The sequence below is a fragment of the Aquarana catesbeiana genome, linkage group LG09 (assembly GCF_042186555.1).
Source record: "Aquarana catesbeiana isolate 2022-GZ linkage group LG09, ASM4218655v1, whole genome shotgun sequence".
Classification (NCBI taxonomy): domain Eukaryota; kingdom Metazoa; phylum Chordata; class Amphibia; order Anura; family Ranidae; genus Aquarana; species Aquarana catesbeiana.
The window spans coordinates 254,157,381-254,174,470 of record NC_133332.1 but is presented as its reverse complement, the minus strand read 5'-3'; the positions used below and the strand labels follow the sequence as shown (position 1 = coordinate 254,174,470).

The 17,090-nt window shown below is 42.5% G+C and overlaps 1 protein-coding gene across 1 annotated transcript in view; it reads left to right on the top strand.

The window, feature by feature from the left end:
• Positions 1-17,090, top strand: part of AR (androgen receptor) — a 354,006-nt gene that overhangs the window by 300,126 nt on the left and 36,790 nt on the right. The window contains exon 4 of the mRNA XM_073600215.1: positions 13,903-14,190. Within this exon, the coding sequence (XP_073456316.1) occupies positions 13,903-14,190 (288 nt within the window). The remainder of the gene's footprint in view (positions 1-13,902; positions 14,191-17,090) is intronic.

Genomic DNA, 17,090 nt, shown 5'->3' with positions numbered 1-17,090 from the left:
TTGGATGATGGATCTCTTCTTTCTTTCCAGTAGATGTGTTGAAAAATTTTTTTTTTATAAATTCTCCGTTTTCGCTTAGTGAGGAATCAAGTACACCTGTGACCGATAAGTCGCTCCAAACACTTGAAATAATTGAATAGTTGAGAACATGTTGTTAGATGTGGACTAATTGATTCCAGCTTAGTTAAATGTGGTAATCAATGATTTTTGTATTTGTGTGTATATATATATATATATATATATATATATATATATATATATATATATATATATATATATATATATATATATATACACACACACATACATACATACACACACACACAACGTGATGTATGTGACCATTTGCAGTTATAGTATTGTGAGAAAAGGCGTTATCCATTGAAGCCCGAAACGTCACAGCCAGCTGCATCTGGTGCTTGTTTGATACTCTTGAACTGATGTAACTTACTCTTTGGAGATACATTTTCTTGTGCAGCAATCCTCGTCGTTCATTTCTACATATTGTTCCGTGGGAAGGACTAGATTGCTGGCAATATTGGATCGTTCAGTGCATCTCACCTCTCGAACGTTGTAAAACTTATGTAGGGAAATTTGTTTCATCTCTGTGTATCATCTGAGGCTGTTCACTTCACTGGGTATAGGTGAGGGTTTACATCCACTTTAAGCTGCATAGGGGGTTTTTCACGGTCAGGGCGATAAGGATGTGGAACCAGAGGCGTATCGAGTGAAAATGGCACCTATGGCTAGCACTGAAACTGCGCCCCTATCAATACAAAAAAAAAAAAAAAAAAAACAGCTAACAAAACTACAAGTCAAGCTCTTTAATCTTTCAATTAACAAATTGTGGATTGGCACTACATAAACTGCCCGATGGGTCAGTTCACCCCTGGTCATTAAACATTCTACATTCAGTGAAAGTTCATGTACTGCAAAGCTTGCACTCCATGAACTTTCACTGAATGTGGACTGTTTAAGGAGCTTGTTGCACAAATCACTTTATTACACTTTATGATATCTATTTATTTAATCCATATTGAGCACTATTTTATTGTGTGTGTGTGCCAAGCAGAAGCAGCCAATCATATATAGTAGTGCTCAAAAGTGTAATAAAGTGATTTTTTGCAACAGCAGGTATTACTTTTAAATAGACTGTAGATGCGACTACAGGAGATGACCAGACTGTGAATGTGACATACTACAGGAGATGACCAGAGACTGTGAATGTGACATACTACAGGAGATGACCAGAGACTGTGAATGTGACATACTACAGGAGATGACCAGAGACTGTGAATGTGACATACTACAGGAGATGACCAGAGACTGTGAATGTGACATACTACAGGAGATGACCAGAGACTGTGAATGTGACATACTACAGGAGATGACCAGAGACTGTGAATGTGACATACTACAGGAGATGACCAGAGACTGCCAATGTGACATACTACAGGAGATGACCAAGTAGCCAGTTTTAACATTTAAACTCTCAGCAATGCACAGCTATAGAGGGAGTGTAAAAAAAATTTGTCAGGGAGGGTTTAGTAACTGAGTCTAAAAGGTAGAAAGACCTACCTGGCCAGCTGGGCTCACCTCCCACTCTCAGAGGTCCAGAGAAGGAACTTTCTGCGGTAGGGGCGGGGCTTTCAGTAGTAGGGGCGAGGCTTTTCTGGTAGGGGGCGGGAATATTTGTGGTCCAGGAGAGGCGATCTCAGCGCTCCAAGGCACATACAGAGTACATAGGGCGGGGCGGGGCAGGGTCAGAGCGTCAGTGGAGCTCCCTGCCCTGCCCCTCCCTGCTGACAGAGCCTCCCTCAGCCTAAGCCGAGCCCAACATCCGGCTATCTGATAGAACACCGGTGCCGCGATCCAGCAGGCTGGCCGCGGTGCAGAGGGCTATATTAGTCTGGGAGGATGGGTAGGGTTTATTTTTCATGCGGAGGGCGGCTTTTTTGCCGCCCCTTCCCCCCCATGACACTTGCCATGGCTGCCATACCTTAGATACGCCACTGTGTGGAACTCTCTACCACAATCGGTGGTGTCGGCAGAAAGTATGGATGGTTTTAAAAGACTCTTGGACGTGCATCTTAATGTAAACAATTTAAGGGGATATGGGAAATTACTTTTCTACACACACAGGTTGACCTGGATGGACTGTTGTCTTTATTCAACTTTACCAACTATGTTACTATGACTGCATAAAAGTTATAGCGCCTACAAACTATGATATATATACCAGAATTTTTATTTAGGTCATTTTGTTTTTTTTACTAGTAATGGTAGTGATCGGCAACTTATAGTGGGACTATGATAGTGCAACGGGCAATCTGAAACCAACTGATGCTAGGGGGGAACTGACTGATACTTACATCACCAGTGACACCAACACAGTGATCAGTGCTAATAATATACACTGTCACTGTACTAATGACACTGGCTGCGAAGGGGTCAACATTAGGGGGCAATCAAGGGGTTAATGGTGTGACTTATAATGTGTGCTATTTTTACTGAGCAATGTGCCAGTTTTTACTTCCTTACTTACCAACAGAGAGCTCAGCGGGTTCCAGTCATAAATCATTGGCCGGTACCGGCTTGTGCTGTAGCGAATTATAGCACAGATGGGGGTGGGGTGGTTTGGGGGGGGGTGGGAGCGTTGCCCCCCCCCACACAGGTGCATGATCCAGGGCAGTAAGTCTGCAGCAGGCAGTCTGTAAGCCGTTAACACACATTAAAAGCGCCTACCACTTCAACAAGCTTTTTGGCAAATGTCCGATGTGTGTTGATTTTCTATTTGTATTTAAAGGAGCCCAGTAGTGCCCCCACTCAGCAGATCCCCAACTCATTAGTGCCTCCATTCAGCAAATCCTCAGCTTATTGATACCCCTCGTTCAGCAGTTCCCCAGTATATTAGTACCCTCAGCACTGCTGATGCCCCACTCAGTAGTAACCCCCAAGCTCTGCTGGTCCCCCACTCAGTAGCCAAGTTCTCCTGGTCCCCCGCTCAGTAGTAACCCCCAAGCTCTGCTGGTCCCCCGCTCAGTAGTAACCCCCAAGCTCTGCTGGTCCCCCGCTCAGTAGTAACCCCCAGCTCTGCTGGTCCCTTGCTCAGTAGTAACCCCCCAAGCTCTGCTGGTCCCCCGCTCAGTAGTAACCCCCCAAGCTCTGATGATCCCTTGCTCAGTAGTAACCCCCAGCTCTGCTGAGCCTCTAGTTTGTGGTTTTTCTCTCTGTCTCTGGTCCCTGTTCACCTCCTGCTATATTGCTCCCATGCTGAACACCATGTTTGACATCTGCTAGTTTCTCCTGTTCTGGTCCCCCAGCTCTGCTGATCCTCTGCCGCTCAGTCCGCTCTCTCTCTCCAGCCCCTGCTCAATAGCTCCCATGTTGCACACTATGTGTGCCATCTGCTAGTGGCTCCGCTCCAGTCCAGACTCCGTTCACCTTCCTGCTGCTCCACACCTGATGTAACGTCTGCACCAGACACTCCCAGAATATATACACATGAACCAGATGGGACTACTGATGACAACTTTCTGGTTCACTTGTTGGTTTCCCAGTGCATTCTGGGATATCTCATACCTCCAATACTTCCAAAACAAAGCAAAGCCAACTCTGAATAAAAGCCTCTCAAATGCTGCAGGTGCTGTCAGCGAGCGTTGTCCTAGACTTCTATGGAAGCTTTGGAGATGCTTTCAAAGCGCCAAGGAAGTGACATGGGGTATCGCTTTCAAAGCAAAACCAAATGCAATATGTGAACAGGACTGTAAGGTAACCATTTTATTTACTGACAGGAGCTTTGGATTGGCATTCAGAGGACTTTAAAAAAAGCATGCCCAGTGCCACATTTTGAATCAAGTGCAAACCAGCCCTTAGTGATTGGAAATGGTAAGAAAGTCGTACGGAGTGCCAGCACTGTGCCCTGTCTTCATGGAACAAACTAATTACTTCTATAGAATGTTCAGAGAAGAGCGGGAGGGCCACTGGCAAGGAAAGACCAGTTTTAGATGAAGAAACATCAATATTTATGTCTCTTTGGTAACGTGAGATGTGCAGCTGGATGGCGTGAAATAAAAGGACTCGGTTTTCCGGAGCTGCATTCTCTCCACTTCTAATAAGAGGGCAAGAGGTCTACCTGGAAATACTCGGTGATGTTAAAGCAGAACTCCCCCCTTCCCTTCAGTCTTGCACAGTTGTACAAATTTGTCTCCTGTAAAGAAAATGCTTACTCTGATTTCACAGCTGCAGCAAAGTCAGAGCCCAACCATTTCCTGGCAGGAGGACATCCAGCATCATCTAACCCAGGGGGCTCCAAACAAAGGGTTAGTTTACTGTCCTCCAGACTTTACGGGGGCCGGACTGTGGCCGTTGGGAGTAGAAATTATCCTGCCTTCAGTGGGAGGAATAATGCCCCATAATTGGGCATCAGTGGGAGGAATAGTGCCCCATTATTAGCATCAGTGGAAGGAATAGTGCCTCATCATTGGTGTCAATAGGAATAGTGCCCCATCAATGGTAGCAGTGGAATGACTAGTGCCCCATCATTGGCCGTCAGTGGGAGGAATAGTGCCCTATCATTGGTATCAGTGGGAGGAATAGTGCCCCATCAATATTAGGCCAATTAAATCATACAGGAGGTTAATTACGTCATACAAGTGGTTAATACAGCAATCACCAGTAACTGGTCTTATGCCACTCAGTCCCTTGTGGCTCACATCTGACCCGGGACAGCAGCTTCGCCTCAATGCAATGATGTCACAAACATGACCCAACTTAGGCGTTACTTTCCCAAGGGGCAGGACTTCATCAGTGGAGCAAATTATCATCACTTCTGGGTTTTTTAGGTGCAAAGGAGATCAGGGAAGGGGTTTCACCTGGGCTCTTCCCTCTGTCCATCCTGATGGCATTTGCCACCTTTTTACCACTTGAAGTCCAGGCTGTTTTATGGCTTATGGATGGCAAGGGATTAAAGTGTAACTAAGACCTGCACAAAAACTTCCTAGGTTGTATTACTGATGGAACAGCAACTTTTAAAAAAGTAACTAGTTCTACACATGGGTGCACATCCTCTAATGATGAAGTGACCCATCGCCTTTTTAGAGTGTAGCTTAAAAGACAATTTTTTTTTTTATATATAAATTTTGGATACAGTGGAGAAAGATTAGAAACCCCTGTCTGGTTTTATTGCTGTCCTGTTTGCTGTTATCACCATGAGTGAAAAAGTCTTTAGACTTGCAAAACAAGATTTGCAGAGAGGAGAAAAAAAAAAAAGAAAAAAAAGAAAAAAAAGTCACATTTAGATCAATTCCACTTACGTGAATCAACCACGGGCTAACAGATGTTTTTTTTTTTCCCGGGCTGTGAAATATCTTGAATAGTAAGCCTGAGGAGGTGTGAGCTGCAATCTGCTGAATAATTTTGTATTAACCTTTTAGAAGGCTGGCTGGATTTTGGAGAGTCTATCATTATCTCTGATTTCTGAGAGAGGGGAAAGAAGAGAGATTTAGGAGAAAAAAAAAAAAAAAAAATCAAATTGAAGTCTGAAGTCACAAATACATGCAAAACCCGAAATAATTTTAGGTAACAGATTCAGTTTTCTGAAAGATACAGAATATAGCCAGTAATGGTATGTGGTTACATGATAATCCCACCTACCTTTATGGCCAGAGGTATATGGACACTCCTCCAAATGATTGAGTTCAGGTGCTTCCAATGAAGGGTACTGTTAATACTATAGTATAGTGTTTCTCAACTCCAATCCTCAAGGCGTCCCAACAGGTCATGTTTTCAGGCCTCCCATTATTTTGCACAGGTGACTTGATCAGTTTCACTGCCTTAGTAATTACCACAGCTGTTCATCTGAGGGAAATCCTGAAAACATGACCTGTTGGGGTGCCTTGAGGACTGGAGTTGAGAAACAATGCTATAGTATACATTTTAGAACTCTAGCCCTTGCCTCTAGCCAGTCCTGAGTTCTGAACTACACCCTAATGAAAACCCAAGGCATGAATTGTAATGCCAATTGTGAGCTAGGCCTTCTCCAACATCATTACCTGACCTCAACAGTGCACAAACTCTCAAGCACACCTTCCAAAATCTTGAGGAAAGCCTAGCATTCTAAAGGATATAGAATATTGCCAATATTGGTTATCCCACCTACCTTTATGGCCAGAGGTATATGGACCCCCTATTCAAATGATTGAGTTCAGGTGCTTCCAGTGAAGGGTACTGTTAATACTATAGTATACAAAGACATTTTAGACTATTGTGCTCATCCAACCTTGTGGTAACAGTTTTGGGAAGACCCTTTTCTTTTTCACCATGACTGTGCCCCTGTGTACAAAGCCAGCTCCATAAAGACATGGTTTGACCAGTTTGGTGTGGAAGAACTTGAGTGTCCTACAGAGAGCCCTAACCTCAACCCTACTTAACACCTTTGGGAAGAATTTGAACTCTGATTGCGAGCAAGGTCTTCTCATCCGACATCAATACCTGACCTCAAGCCCACTAAACACCTTTCAGATCAGGTCTTCTCATCCAACATCAATACCGGAACTCAACCCCACTAAACACCTTTCAGGTCAGGTCTTCTCATCCAACGTCAATACATGACCTCAACCCTAACATCTTTGGGATGATTATTAACTCAAATGGACACACATTTTCATAAACACCTTTCACAAACTTATGGAAAGCCTTCCCAGAAGAGTGGAGGCTGTTATGCCCTGTATGCACGGTCCGACTTTCCGACGGAAAAAGTGCAATCGGATTGTGTTGTCGGAAATTCCGATCGTGTGTGGGCTCCATCGGACTTTTTCTGTCACACAAAGTTTGAGAGCAGGCTATAAAATTTTCCGACAACAAAATCCGATCGGTTAAATTACAATCGTGTGTACACAAATCCGACGCACAAAGTGCCACGCATGCTCAGAATAAATTAAGAGACGAAAGCTATTGGCTACTGCCCAGTTTATAGTCCCGACGTACGTGTTTTATGCCACCGCATTCAGAACTATCGGATTTTCCTACAACTTTGTGCGACCATGTATATGACAAGACAAGTTTGAGCCAACAAAAAATCCATGGATTTTGTTTTCGGAATGTCCAAACAATGTCCGACCATGTGTACAGGGTATTATAGTTGCAAAGGGGGTGAGGTGCAACATTATACTAATGCCCATGGATTCAGAGTGGGATGTCCACCAAGCTCATATAGATGTCTTGGTAGGGTGTCTTAAAACCTATAGCCATAGTATAAATAGGTAATCTTATAAATGATTAATTGGACCCTCCTACAATCTAAATATAGATATATCCCTAGCAGGGGGATTGCACATTTATTTTCAGAATATCTGAAAAAAATTACTTTGTTCACCTATGAAATACCCTGCATGTTGTACTTGCTGCTTTTGGCTGTAAATGCACCTGCGCCATATACGTACTGACTTTTAAAGAACGTGGATATCCCATAAATTCTTGGGGTGTGAAGGCTGTAATTGTATGCAGTAGTACACATATAGCTTGTGAGCTCTAATACGTGGTTTATCAAGCACATGGAGTCCATATCCTAGGGTAACAATGCTGCACCTGCTTAGGGAGCTTCACCCCGGGACAGGAAACATAAGAACAGTCTACTACTGGCAGGCTTGTCAAGCAGAAAAATTGCAATTTGAATGAAAACAAAAAAAAAAAATCCTTCCCTGGAATTAGTGGAAGGAAGGCATGTTTTTTTATTATGTTATTTAAAAATGTTGGGTTAAGATGTACTTTACAGCAATCTTGGCCAAATCATGGGTTTGCTAATAGTCTGAGCCCTTCTTTTTCCATACTGTCAGTTGGGTGCAACAGCCAGCATAATTACTAAATCTTCACAAGAATTTTCCACTTTTCTTCCTCAGATTTTAAATATTTTTTTTTTATTATGCCAGAATTAATAGTATTTGTCAGAAGATAGTGGCATAAAAACCCTCTTATTTTCTGGAGACCTTACAAATGCCCCCGTCAGAGACCTTTAGACTCCGCCAAATTGTTTACAGACGCTGTGTCGATATTACTACACAGACTTTTTTTTTTGTGGTTGTGGTTAAGTGTATTTGTGTTGTCGCGGCCATCTTGCAGGTGGCAATTTGTGCGGAACAGCGGCCATATTTAAGAGGATCAAGCTGAATGTGGGGCGCTGGTGTGTGCGAGCTATAACAATGCTTACGCTTTTTAAGGTGTAATATGGATCGATCTTGTTTAATAAGGGGGAGATGTAAATAAAATACAATACTGTTCCATTACTGTATGGACAATTTAGGAAAATTAATGTTAGATATCGGCCATTTTCTTGTAGTCCCTAATTTTCCTAAATTTTTCTAACATTAATTTTCCTAAATTGTCCATACATACGCGACAACACAAATACACTTAACCACAACAAAAATGGCCGCTATGGCACTTCCGGTACCACAATATAAATGACATCCCTCTCGGGCCAATCCGGTTCCCCAGATGAAGTCACGAGCAGTGACGTAACGCGTAGGGCGTGGCAGAGAGCAGACGTAACCGGAAGTCAGTAAGGAGGCGCCTCAGACGCCGCTCTTGTCGATCCTTTGCTGTTTATGCTGTTTTTATTTACCCTAATGTAAGAGACCACCTTATTAATTTAATAAACTCCATTTTATATAACTATACTACACTATTGGAGGGCTCTTTCTCTCCCTATCCCACCGGACCGGTGGAGCCCAGCTGGGCAATCCCTCCTTTATTTTTTGATAGGTATCTATATACCGGGAGGACCATCTAGCCATAAGAGAAGTCCCACCTGAACCACTGATAAACGACATCATACAGCATCCACCAAAGAACCTGCTTGATGCCTTAGTTTACCTTACTTAAGGTGAGAGTCTAGAGAGCCCGGTTTCACCGGATCCCTCCACTTTAGGGATATTACCATCACTCCCCCCCATATCTGATCCCAGTGGATGGAACACACCATTATGAACTTTTGATTTATTTATGCACATCAGCACTTTGAATTATCTGTGTCAGCACTTTGGATTATTTATGTTTGCACTGTTGGTACATATTCACTGAGCACACCGATTTTTATAGTCAATATAGCTGCATGCATAAGTACACATCTATGTTATTTATGCTTTTATGTGATAGATTTGAAGCGCAAAATCACTATTATTATCATTACGTTGAGTGTGTGTGAACACTTTTGATTTTGCTGCAGTCCACAGAGACGTCATCACTATTTACACAATTTTCTATTATTTTACAACACTGAGTTATTTCATTTTATTCTGGCATTGACGTATTCCGTATACTCAATATAGCGCAAGGGACAACACCACAAATGTTTAAAGTGATTGTAAAAGGCAGAAGTTGTTTTTTTTTTATCTTAATGTATTCTATGCATTAAGATAAAAAGCCTTCTGTGTGCAGCAGCCCCCCCTCTTACCTGAGGTCCCTCTAGATCCAGCGATGTTGCAGGAGTGTCTGGCTGCCCAGGACTCCCCTTCTCATTGGCTGGGACAGCAGTGAGTTGCCATTGCTGTCAAAGCCAGTGAGCCAATGAGGAGAGAAAGGGGGACAGGGCCATGGCTCTATGTCTGACATACAGAGCTGTGGCCGGTGCTCCGGTGCCCCTATAGCAAGCCGCTTGCTGTGGGGGCACTCAACAGGAGGGAAGGGACATGAGCACCAAAGAGGGACCAGAGAAGATGATCTGTGCTGTTCTGTGAAAAACCACTACACAGAGCAAGCATGACATTTTTTTTGTCAGTTAAAAATAACAAACAACAAGACTTTGCAATCAATTTAAGTGGCGCGCAGTAGTATATCAGGAGTTGTACACTCTGTTTGCGGATCAGTGTTCTAAACGCTTACAAACTAGCTTGGAAGGCAGATCTAGGGGAACTATAGATGAGGATGTCTGGTTTCAGTGGTTGACCATGATGCACAAGGGAATTTAAAATACTTCCCTGGTGGAGGTGAATTACAAGGTATTGTCACGATGGTACCTTGTACCCACTCGGTTGGCAAAAATCCACTCGGATGTATCACCTCTCTGTTTCAGGGGTTGCAGCCAGGATGGAAGCATGCTCCACATTTGGTGGACATGCCCAAAAGTAAAACGTTACTGGACAAGAATATTCAACCTGGTAAATTCAATGACTGGATTGAATATTCCTAAAAATGTTAAGACCACATTATTTTCTGATCTATCGAGTGAGTTACCTACAAATCTTAGGAGTCTCACCTTCTTTATCTTTCTGGCAGCTAAGATAGCTAGAGCATGCAAAACTCCTGTGATGAACCTAGCATAAGTGAAAAACAATCTCCTAGATCATGATCAATGAAAAATTGGCTAGTATCCTTTGTGACCAACAACATCACTTTGAAAAGGTCTGGAATCCCTGGATCAGATACCATCAGTCCCCGTGTAGGGATCGGTGGTAAATCCTTCTTCGCTTTCTTATCCTTTTCTTTCATTTAACCTCTTCTATAATTTCCAATTTTGATCTGGACTTTTTTTTTTCTGTATGCTTAATGGGCTTCAAGGTTGCCTTTAACCTGGCCCATGCTTAAAAATATGGTGTTCTTTGGATTAACAGGCAAATTTGGTCGATCCATGCAGAATTTACTTTGCAGGTCTTCTCTCTTCCACAAACCCTACCCCCTCCCCTCTTTTTTTTTCTCCTTCCACTCCTTTCCTGCTTCGGGACCAGATATGAATAATGCTTCTGAATTGCCATACAGTATATGTTGATACTTAAGTGACTATGCCTATAGTGTATAGAGCTTGACTGTTGCACTCCGTCCAGTGCGGTTTTTTTTAGGTCTTTACCTAGCCTCCTTGGGCGAAGATGGTTTTTGACAAGAATTGTGATATGGTATAGTTCTAGTACAACTAGAATGTGTTGATTTTGATAAGTTCCACTGTAACACCATTGTTTAATATATACTCGTACTATTTTGTACCTCTTTGTTTGCTTAAAACCTTTTCAATAAACATCATGGGAGAAGAAGATTGTGGCATATAGAAAAGTGGTTTAGCTTGCTCCAGCTTAATACAGTACACTGCTTAGATCGTTAATGTTGACAAACTTCCGAAGCTCCTACTTGATCAAGGACATGTGTTCTTAACTGTAATTGATTGCAACACATTAAGACCCTGGAGATGTAGTCGTATATGTCTTTCTAAATATGCATATATGTAGTGTTCACCCCCCCCCCCCCAAAGCTTAGTCTAGTTGACGTTTTTGTGTTGTATTGTAGATCTTGAACATAGGCAGGAAGGAGGGATGAGGGTGTTTCAAAACACACGCAAGCATTAGAGGACAGACTCTCAGGCAAAGTCCTTCAGTAGCAGCCTTAAGTATTGTTCAAAGGTAGAGTGGACAGCCAGCTTGTCTGAGACCCTGTTAGAACAGTCAGTCTTTGTAGTAACCCCTGGGATTTAGCCCTCAAAAGCACAGGCACACTTTAGCTTTAGGCAAAAAAAAGGTCCTACTCACAATGTCCAGCCACAACCAGCCTCCCCACGACACTCTTCAGTAAAAGAGGCCCTTCTCCAGCCCAGCTTCCTAAGGTAGCGTCCTCAAGTAAATGTCTAAGTCTAGGTTCTTTCAGGCTCTCAGCTATGCACGTGCTGAGGCCTAACAGCAACAGCTTTTCACTAACACAGGCTGCCTCCCAGGGGCAGAAGAAGAGAGACTCTAAACAGGCCCTCCCAAACATTTATCTTCTCCCCAGCCACCCCTTCAGTGTACCCCTTCCCAGCGATTGGCTGAGGTCAGAAAAAATCTTTATTACCCAGTTGCTAACCCTCCTACTCTATTTCTGGAAGCTTCTTTCAGAGGAAGGCAGTAGCAATCAACCTCAAGGCTTAGGGAAGCCTCACCAGACCTAGAAAATAAATTGTTGCTCACTTGAGTACAGCACAGCCAAAAACTAAAGTTTATCCAGCCTAGGGCAGGGTGTTGCATATATTACTGTTTGGCTGCTTATGTAGTTTAGACCTGGTTATTTGCCCTTCATGTTTTCATGGTTATTTTAAGCAATGCCCAACTGTTGTTTCCTTTTTGAAAACCAAAATTTTATTTTTTTTTTTTTTTTTTTTTTTTTTTTTTTTTTTTTTTACACAAAAGTTTAGTACCCTACTAACCAGCAATTATTTGTATAAACCACACAAGCACATGTATACATGCTAGCACATATGGATCATGAATAATTTTTAGAGGTGCACCAAATGGAAATTTTGGTCCCGTAACCAGAAATGCAGGATGCACTCAGCCGAAAATGGAAGTTTAAAAACAAAAAAAAAAAACAAAAAAAGAGAGTGTGTAATATATATATATATATATATATATATATATATATATATATATATATATATATATATATATATATATATATATATATATATATATATATATATATATATTTATTTATTTATTTATTTTTTTTTTTTTTTTTTTTTTTTTTCAACTTTTTAATAGCATGAATTTAAAATTAATATGAATTGTCAGCCATTATCTACACCTTTAGCACAAGAAAAGCTCAAGAAAAAAACACATTCCCTTTAAAAATTCTATGTATGTTTTCACACTGGTTCATTGCATGACCTATGAAAAACACACAATAAGCACAGTAAAATCTGGTCATAATTGCAGTAAAAAAAATCACAGTAAAACCGTGGCAAAATAGTGTACGTTTTTGGCACCTTTTTCTTGATCAGCAAAATGCCAAAAAGACACCATTTTCGGACGATATGTTTTGGACGCTGAAATTTCGGTGCTCTCTAATAATGCCATGAAAATGTAGTGCTAGTGTCTTTCAGAAATGTGAAATGTTGTTTGGTAGTGAGAACCTGGCACTGATAGTATTTGTTGTGTGTTTTTTGGCACCAACAAGAAAGCAAAAAGAAAATGGCCCTACATGCATAGACTCTCAACCTTAACCTAAAAAATAGACTAACTCTACCTTAACACTACCCTAAGCTTCACGCCTTAATGCCTAATATTTCTCTTAAAAAATAACCCTTAACTTCTAAAACCTGACCCTAATTTGACCTCTGACCTTAACACCTCAAAGTCCTCTCAAGGCAAAACTGCCTGGAAGTGAGCTACACAAAAACCTTTTGTTTATTGGGTCATGTGCAACAGAAGAAGTTCTGTGCGATGTATATGTATGCTGAGACCCAACCCAGTGACTAAGAGTAAAAGAGCTGCTTTTGGAATTTTGGGAATTTTACGTCCCTATTCACCTGTCCTACCTACCACGTTGAAGTAAAGCATTGAAAAACTAGCTTCAATTGATGTATTCTGGGGACTAAAAATTAAGGGGCAGTACCTTGTATCCACAAGACACCTTTAGGTGGAGGCTCAAGAGAATGAAGAACTAAAGGACTGTTGCTGCAAAACTCCAAACTTAGCTACAGCATTGGTATGCGATATCTGCAATGTAAGGGGTCATTTCACGTGACTCCTGATACCCAAAACCCAGTTACCCATGAATATAGTACGATTCCACAAGCTAAATGGTCTTGCATTGACTACAACTTTCCTTCCACTTTGTTTTTCCAACTCTACCCAACGATTCCTAGTTTGGTACCATGCTTGTGAAAGTTGTTCTGTTTTTTATGACAAATACAAAAGGGGATCATCCCAGAATAACCTGCAATATGAGACCCTAACGTGTACTGTACTTTGGTAATAAGGACGCTCTATGTAAACTTTTGTCAGATTTAAAATAAATGTATGTATCCCTATAGAATAAAAAGAGTAAAGAATACTAAGACTATTACACAACTGTGAAATGACCTTGTGATCCGACATGTTTTAATAGCCAACTGAAAACCCTAATAAAATTATAATAAATACACATTTTGTATTTATATTTCTGCAGCACGGAAACTGAAGAAGCTGGGTAATCTGAAGGCTCAGGAAGAGTTGGAAGGCTCTCCAGGACAAAGTGAAGGAAGAGAGATGCCACCAAACATGTCCATTCCACAGCTTGAGGGCTACAGCTGCCAACCAATTTTCCTTAACGTGCTAGAGGCCATAGAGCCTATGGTGGTATGCTCTGGACATGATAACAACCAGCCTGACAGTTTTGCATTGCTGTTGAGCAGCCTCAATGAGCTGGGAGAGAGGCAGCTAGTACACGTGGTGAAGTGGGCAAAGGCATTACCAGGTATGCAATCCTTTTTTAGAACATAATATTGGAAAGAGTGACATAATACCTGTCTGTTTTGGATTACTCCAGTTTAACAAGTTATGGCATTGATTAAAACTGTATTTATTTATTTTTGCGACAAACTTAAATAGGAGGAGCTTTGATAGGTGTGCACTGAAACCCTATATGGCCCAAAGTATGTTGATCACTCAGTTCTCAGTGCTTCATGAGCAGAGAGCCGTCGATTGTCATTCACCGCTCTCTGCTCTGCCTCCCCATGCTCACTGGAGTGCTGGGCTGTGGAGGGGGTGGGAGCATCTGGCTCAGACTCCCAGCGGCTAGCTGAGAGGCAGAGCCAGTAGTCAGTCCAGGCTCCTGGGTGGGTCCCGACCATATGGCCCGATGTCAGCTAATAACGGGTCACAGGAGTGTAGAACATCACTCCTGTGATCCACAGGAGTACAGCCAAACAAGCTTTGACTATACTTCTCTTATGCTACAGCATAAAAAGACATTTTAGATCAGATCAGATAGATCGTGCTCTTCCCAATCTAGAGGCAACAGTTTGGAAAGACCCTTTCCCATTCCGGGATGATTGTGGTCCTGTGCACAAAGCCAACTTGTCAGGTTTCTATGGTAGTGAGCCCTTAAAGAAAGCCAACTTGGGGTTCCCCAGGGCACGGCGTTTAATCCCCAGTCGACTTCCTCACCAGGGCCCCTGATGGTGGGGGTGGATTTACAGAAAACTGAAACCAGGTCATGGCCACCAGGTACGCTCAGCAGACAATGTGGAGACCACTCATGTGTAGAGTACAGATGGCAGAAGTCAATCCAGGAAATAAGCCAAAATCAGGGTGGTTGACAGGCAAGCAAGGATGGTAGACAAAGCCAGGGTCGGTATACAGGTAGTCAGGCACAGAATACAAGGCAAACCAAGAGCACAGAGAACTAGGAAGTTGCTTGGGCAACCCAAGCTGCACTGAGCATGTTTATATATAAGGAAGTGGACTGAGAGGTGGGCCAGGAAGTGATAGAAGGTAAAGCAATATAAATCCACAGTGGAGCAGGTGACGCTGATAAGTGAACCCAGAAGCCAGCAGCACATGTAAATGGAGTCACAGATCTTAGCAGATCCACTGCAACAAGGTGGTAAGAATTTCACAAACAGAAAACTGCAGGCTTGACCGTGACACAACTCCATAAAGACATGGTTTGACCAATTTGTGCAGGTCACTCAAGTTCCTCTACAAGTAGTTCTGAAGAATCCTAGTCCTGACCCCCACCCTACTGAGCATGATTGCGGTGATTTGGAATGCCGATTGTGAGCCAGTCTTCTTTTGACCAGTTTGAAATTGAGGTACTCCAGCGACTTGCACAAAGAACTGACCTCAACCCTACTGAACACCTTTTTAATAAGTTGGAGTTCCAGATGTGAACCAGACTCTTTCATCCAACATCAGTACCTGATCTCAGAAATGTTCTCTTGGCCGAATGGGCACAAATTCTCCCAGACAATCCTCTCAGAAGAGTGGAGGTTATTATAGCTGCAAAGAGGGGCATTTCCATATGAATGGCCATGGTTTTAAAAAAAAGGATGTCCAGCAGGCTCATTATTGGTGTGATGGTCAGCAGTCTATAAACTTTTAGCTATACGGTTACCTTTTTTGCTAAAGCCAGCAATAGAGGATTCAATTTTCTTTCCTGCAGCCGTATGTTGATGGGGGAATCCCTCCCATGGAGCTATTGGGGTTTATTTACTAAAGGCAAATCCACTTTGCACTACAAGTGCACTTGGAAGTGCAGTCACTGTAAATTAGAATCCTTTGTAGAGCCACCATTTGCGGCTATCATAGCTCCAAGTCGCTTTGGATAAGTCTGTATAAGCTTGCCACATCTTACCACTGGGATTTTTTCATTCCTCCTTGCAAAACTGCTCCTTCAAGTTGGATGGTTTGCGCTTGTGAACAACAATCTTTAAGTCTGACCACAGATTTTCTATTAGATTGAGGTCTGGGCTTTGACTAGGCCATTCCAACACATTTACATGTTTCCCCTTAAACCACTCAAGTGTTGCTTTAGCAGTGTGTTTGGGGTCATTGTCCTGCTGGAAGGTTGAACCTCTGTCCTAGCCTCAAATCACACACAGAGTGGTACAGGTTTTGCTCAAGAATATTCCTGTATTTAGCACCATCCATCTTTCCCTCAACACTGACCAGTTTCCCAGTCCCAACTGCTGAAAAACATCCCCACAGCATGATGCTGCCACCACCATGTTTCACGGTGGGGATAGTGTTCTTTGGGTGACGTGATGTGTTGGGTTTGCACCAGACATAGCGTTTTCTTTGATGGCCAAAAAGTTCAATTTTTGTCTCATCAGAGCAGAGCACCTTCCTCCATACATTTTGGGAGTCTCCCACATGCCTTTTCGCAAACTCAAAACGCGCCATTTTGTTTTTTGCTGAAAGTAATGACTTTCTTCTGGCCACTCTGCCATAAAGCCCAACTCTATGGAGCGTTCGGCTTATTGTCATCCTATGTACAGATACTCCAGTCTCTGCTGTGGAACTCTGCAGCTCCTCCAGGGTTACCTTAGGTCTCTGTGCTGCCTTTCTGATTAATGCCCTCCTTGCCCGGTCCGTGAGTTTTGGTGTGCGGCCGTCTCTCGGCAGGTTTGCTGTTGTGCCATGTTCTTTCCATTTGGTTATGATAGATTTGATAGTGCTCATAGGGATCATAAAGATTTGGATATTTTTTGTATAACCTAACCCTGGCTTGTACTTCACAACAACATTGTCCCTTGCTTGTTTGGAGAGTTCCTTGGTCTTCATGGCAGTGTTTGGTTAGTGGTGCCTCTTGCTTAGGTGTTGCAGGCTCTGGGGCCTTTCAGAAAGGTGTGTATATGTAATGACAGATCATGT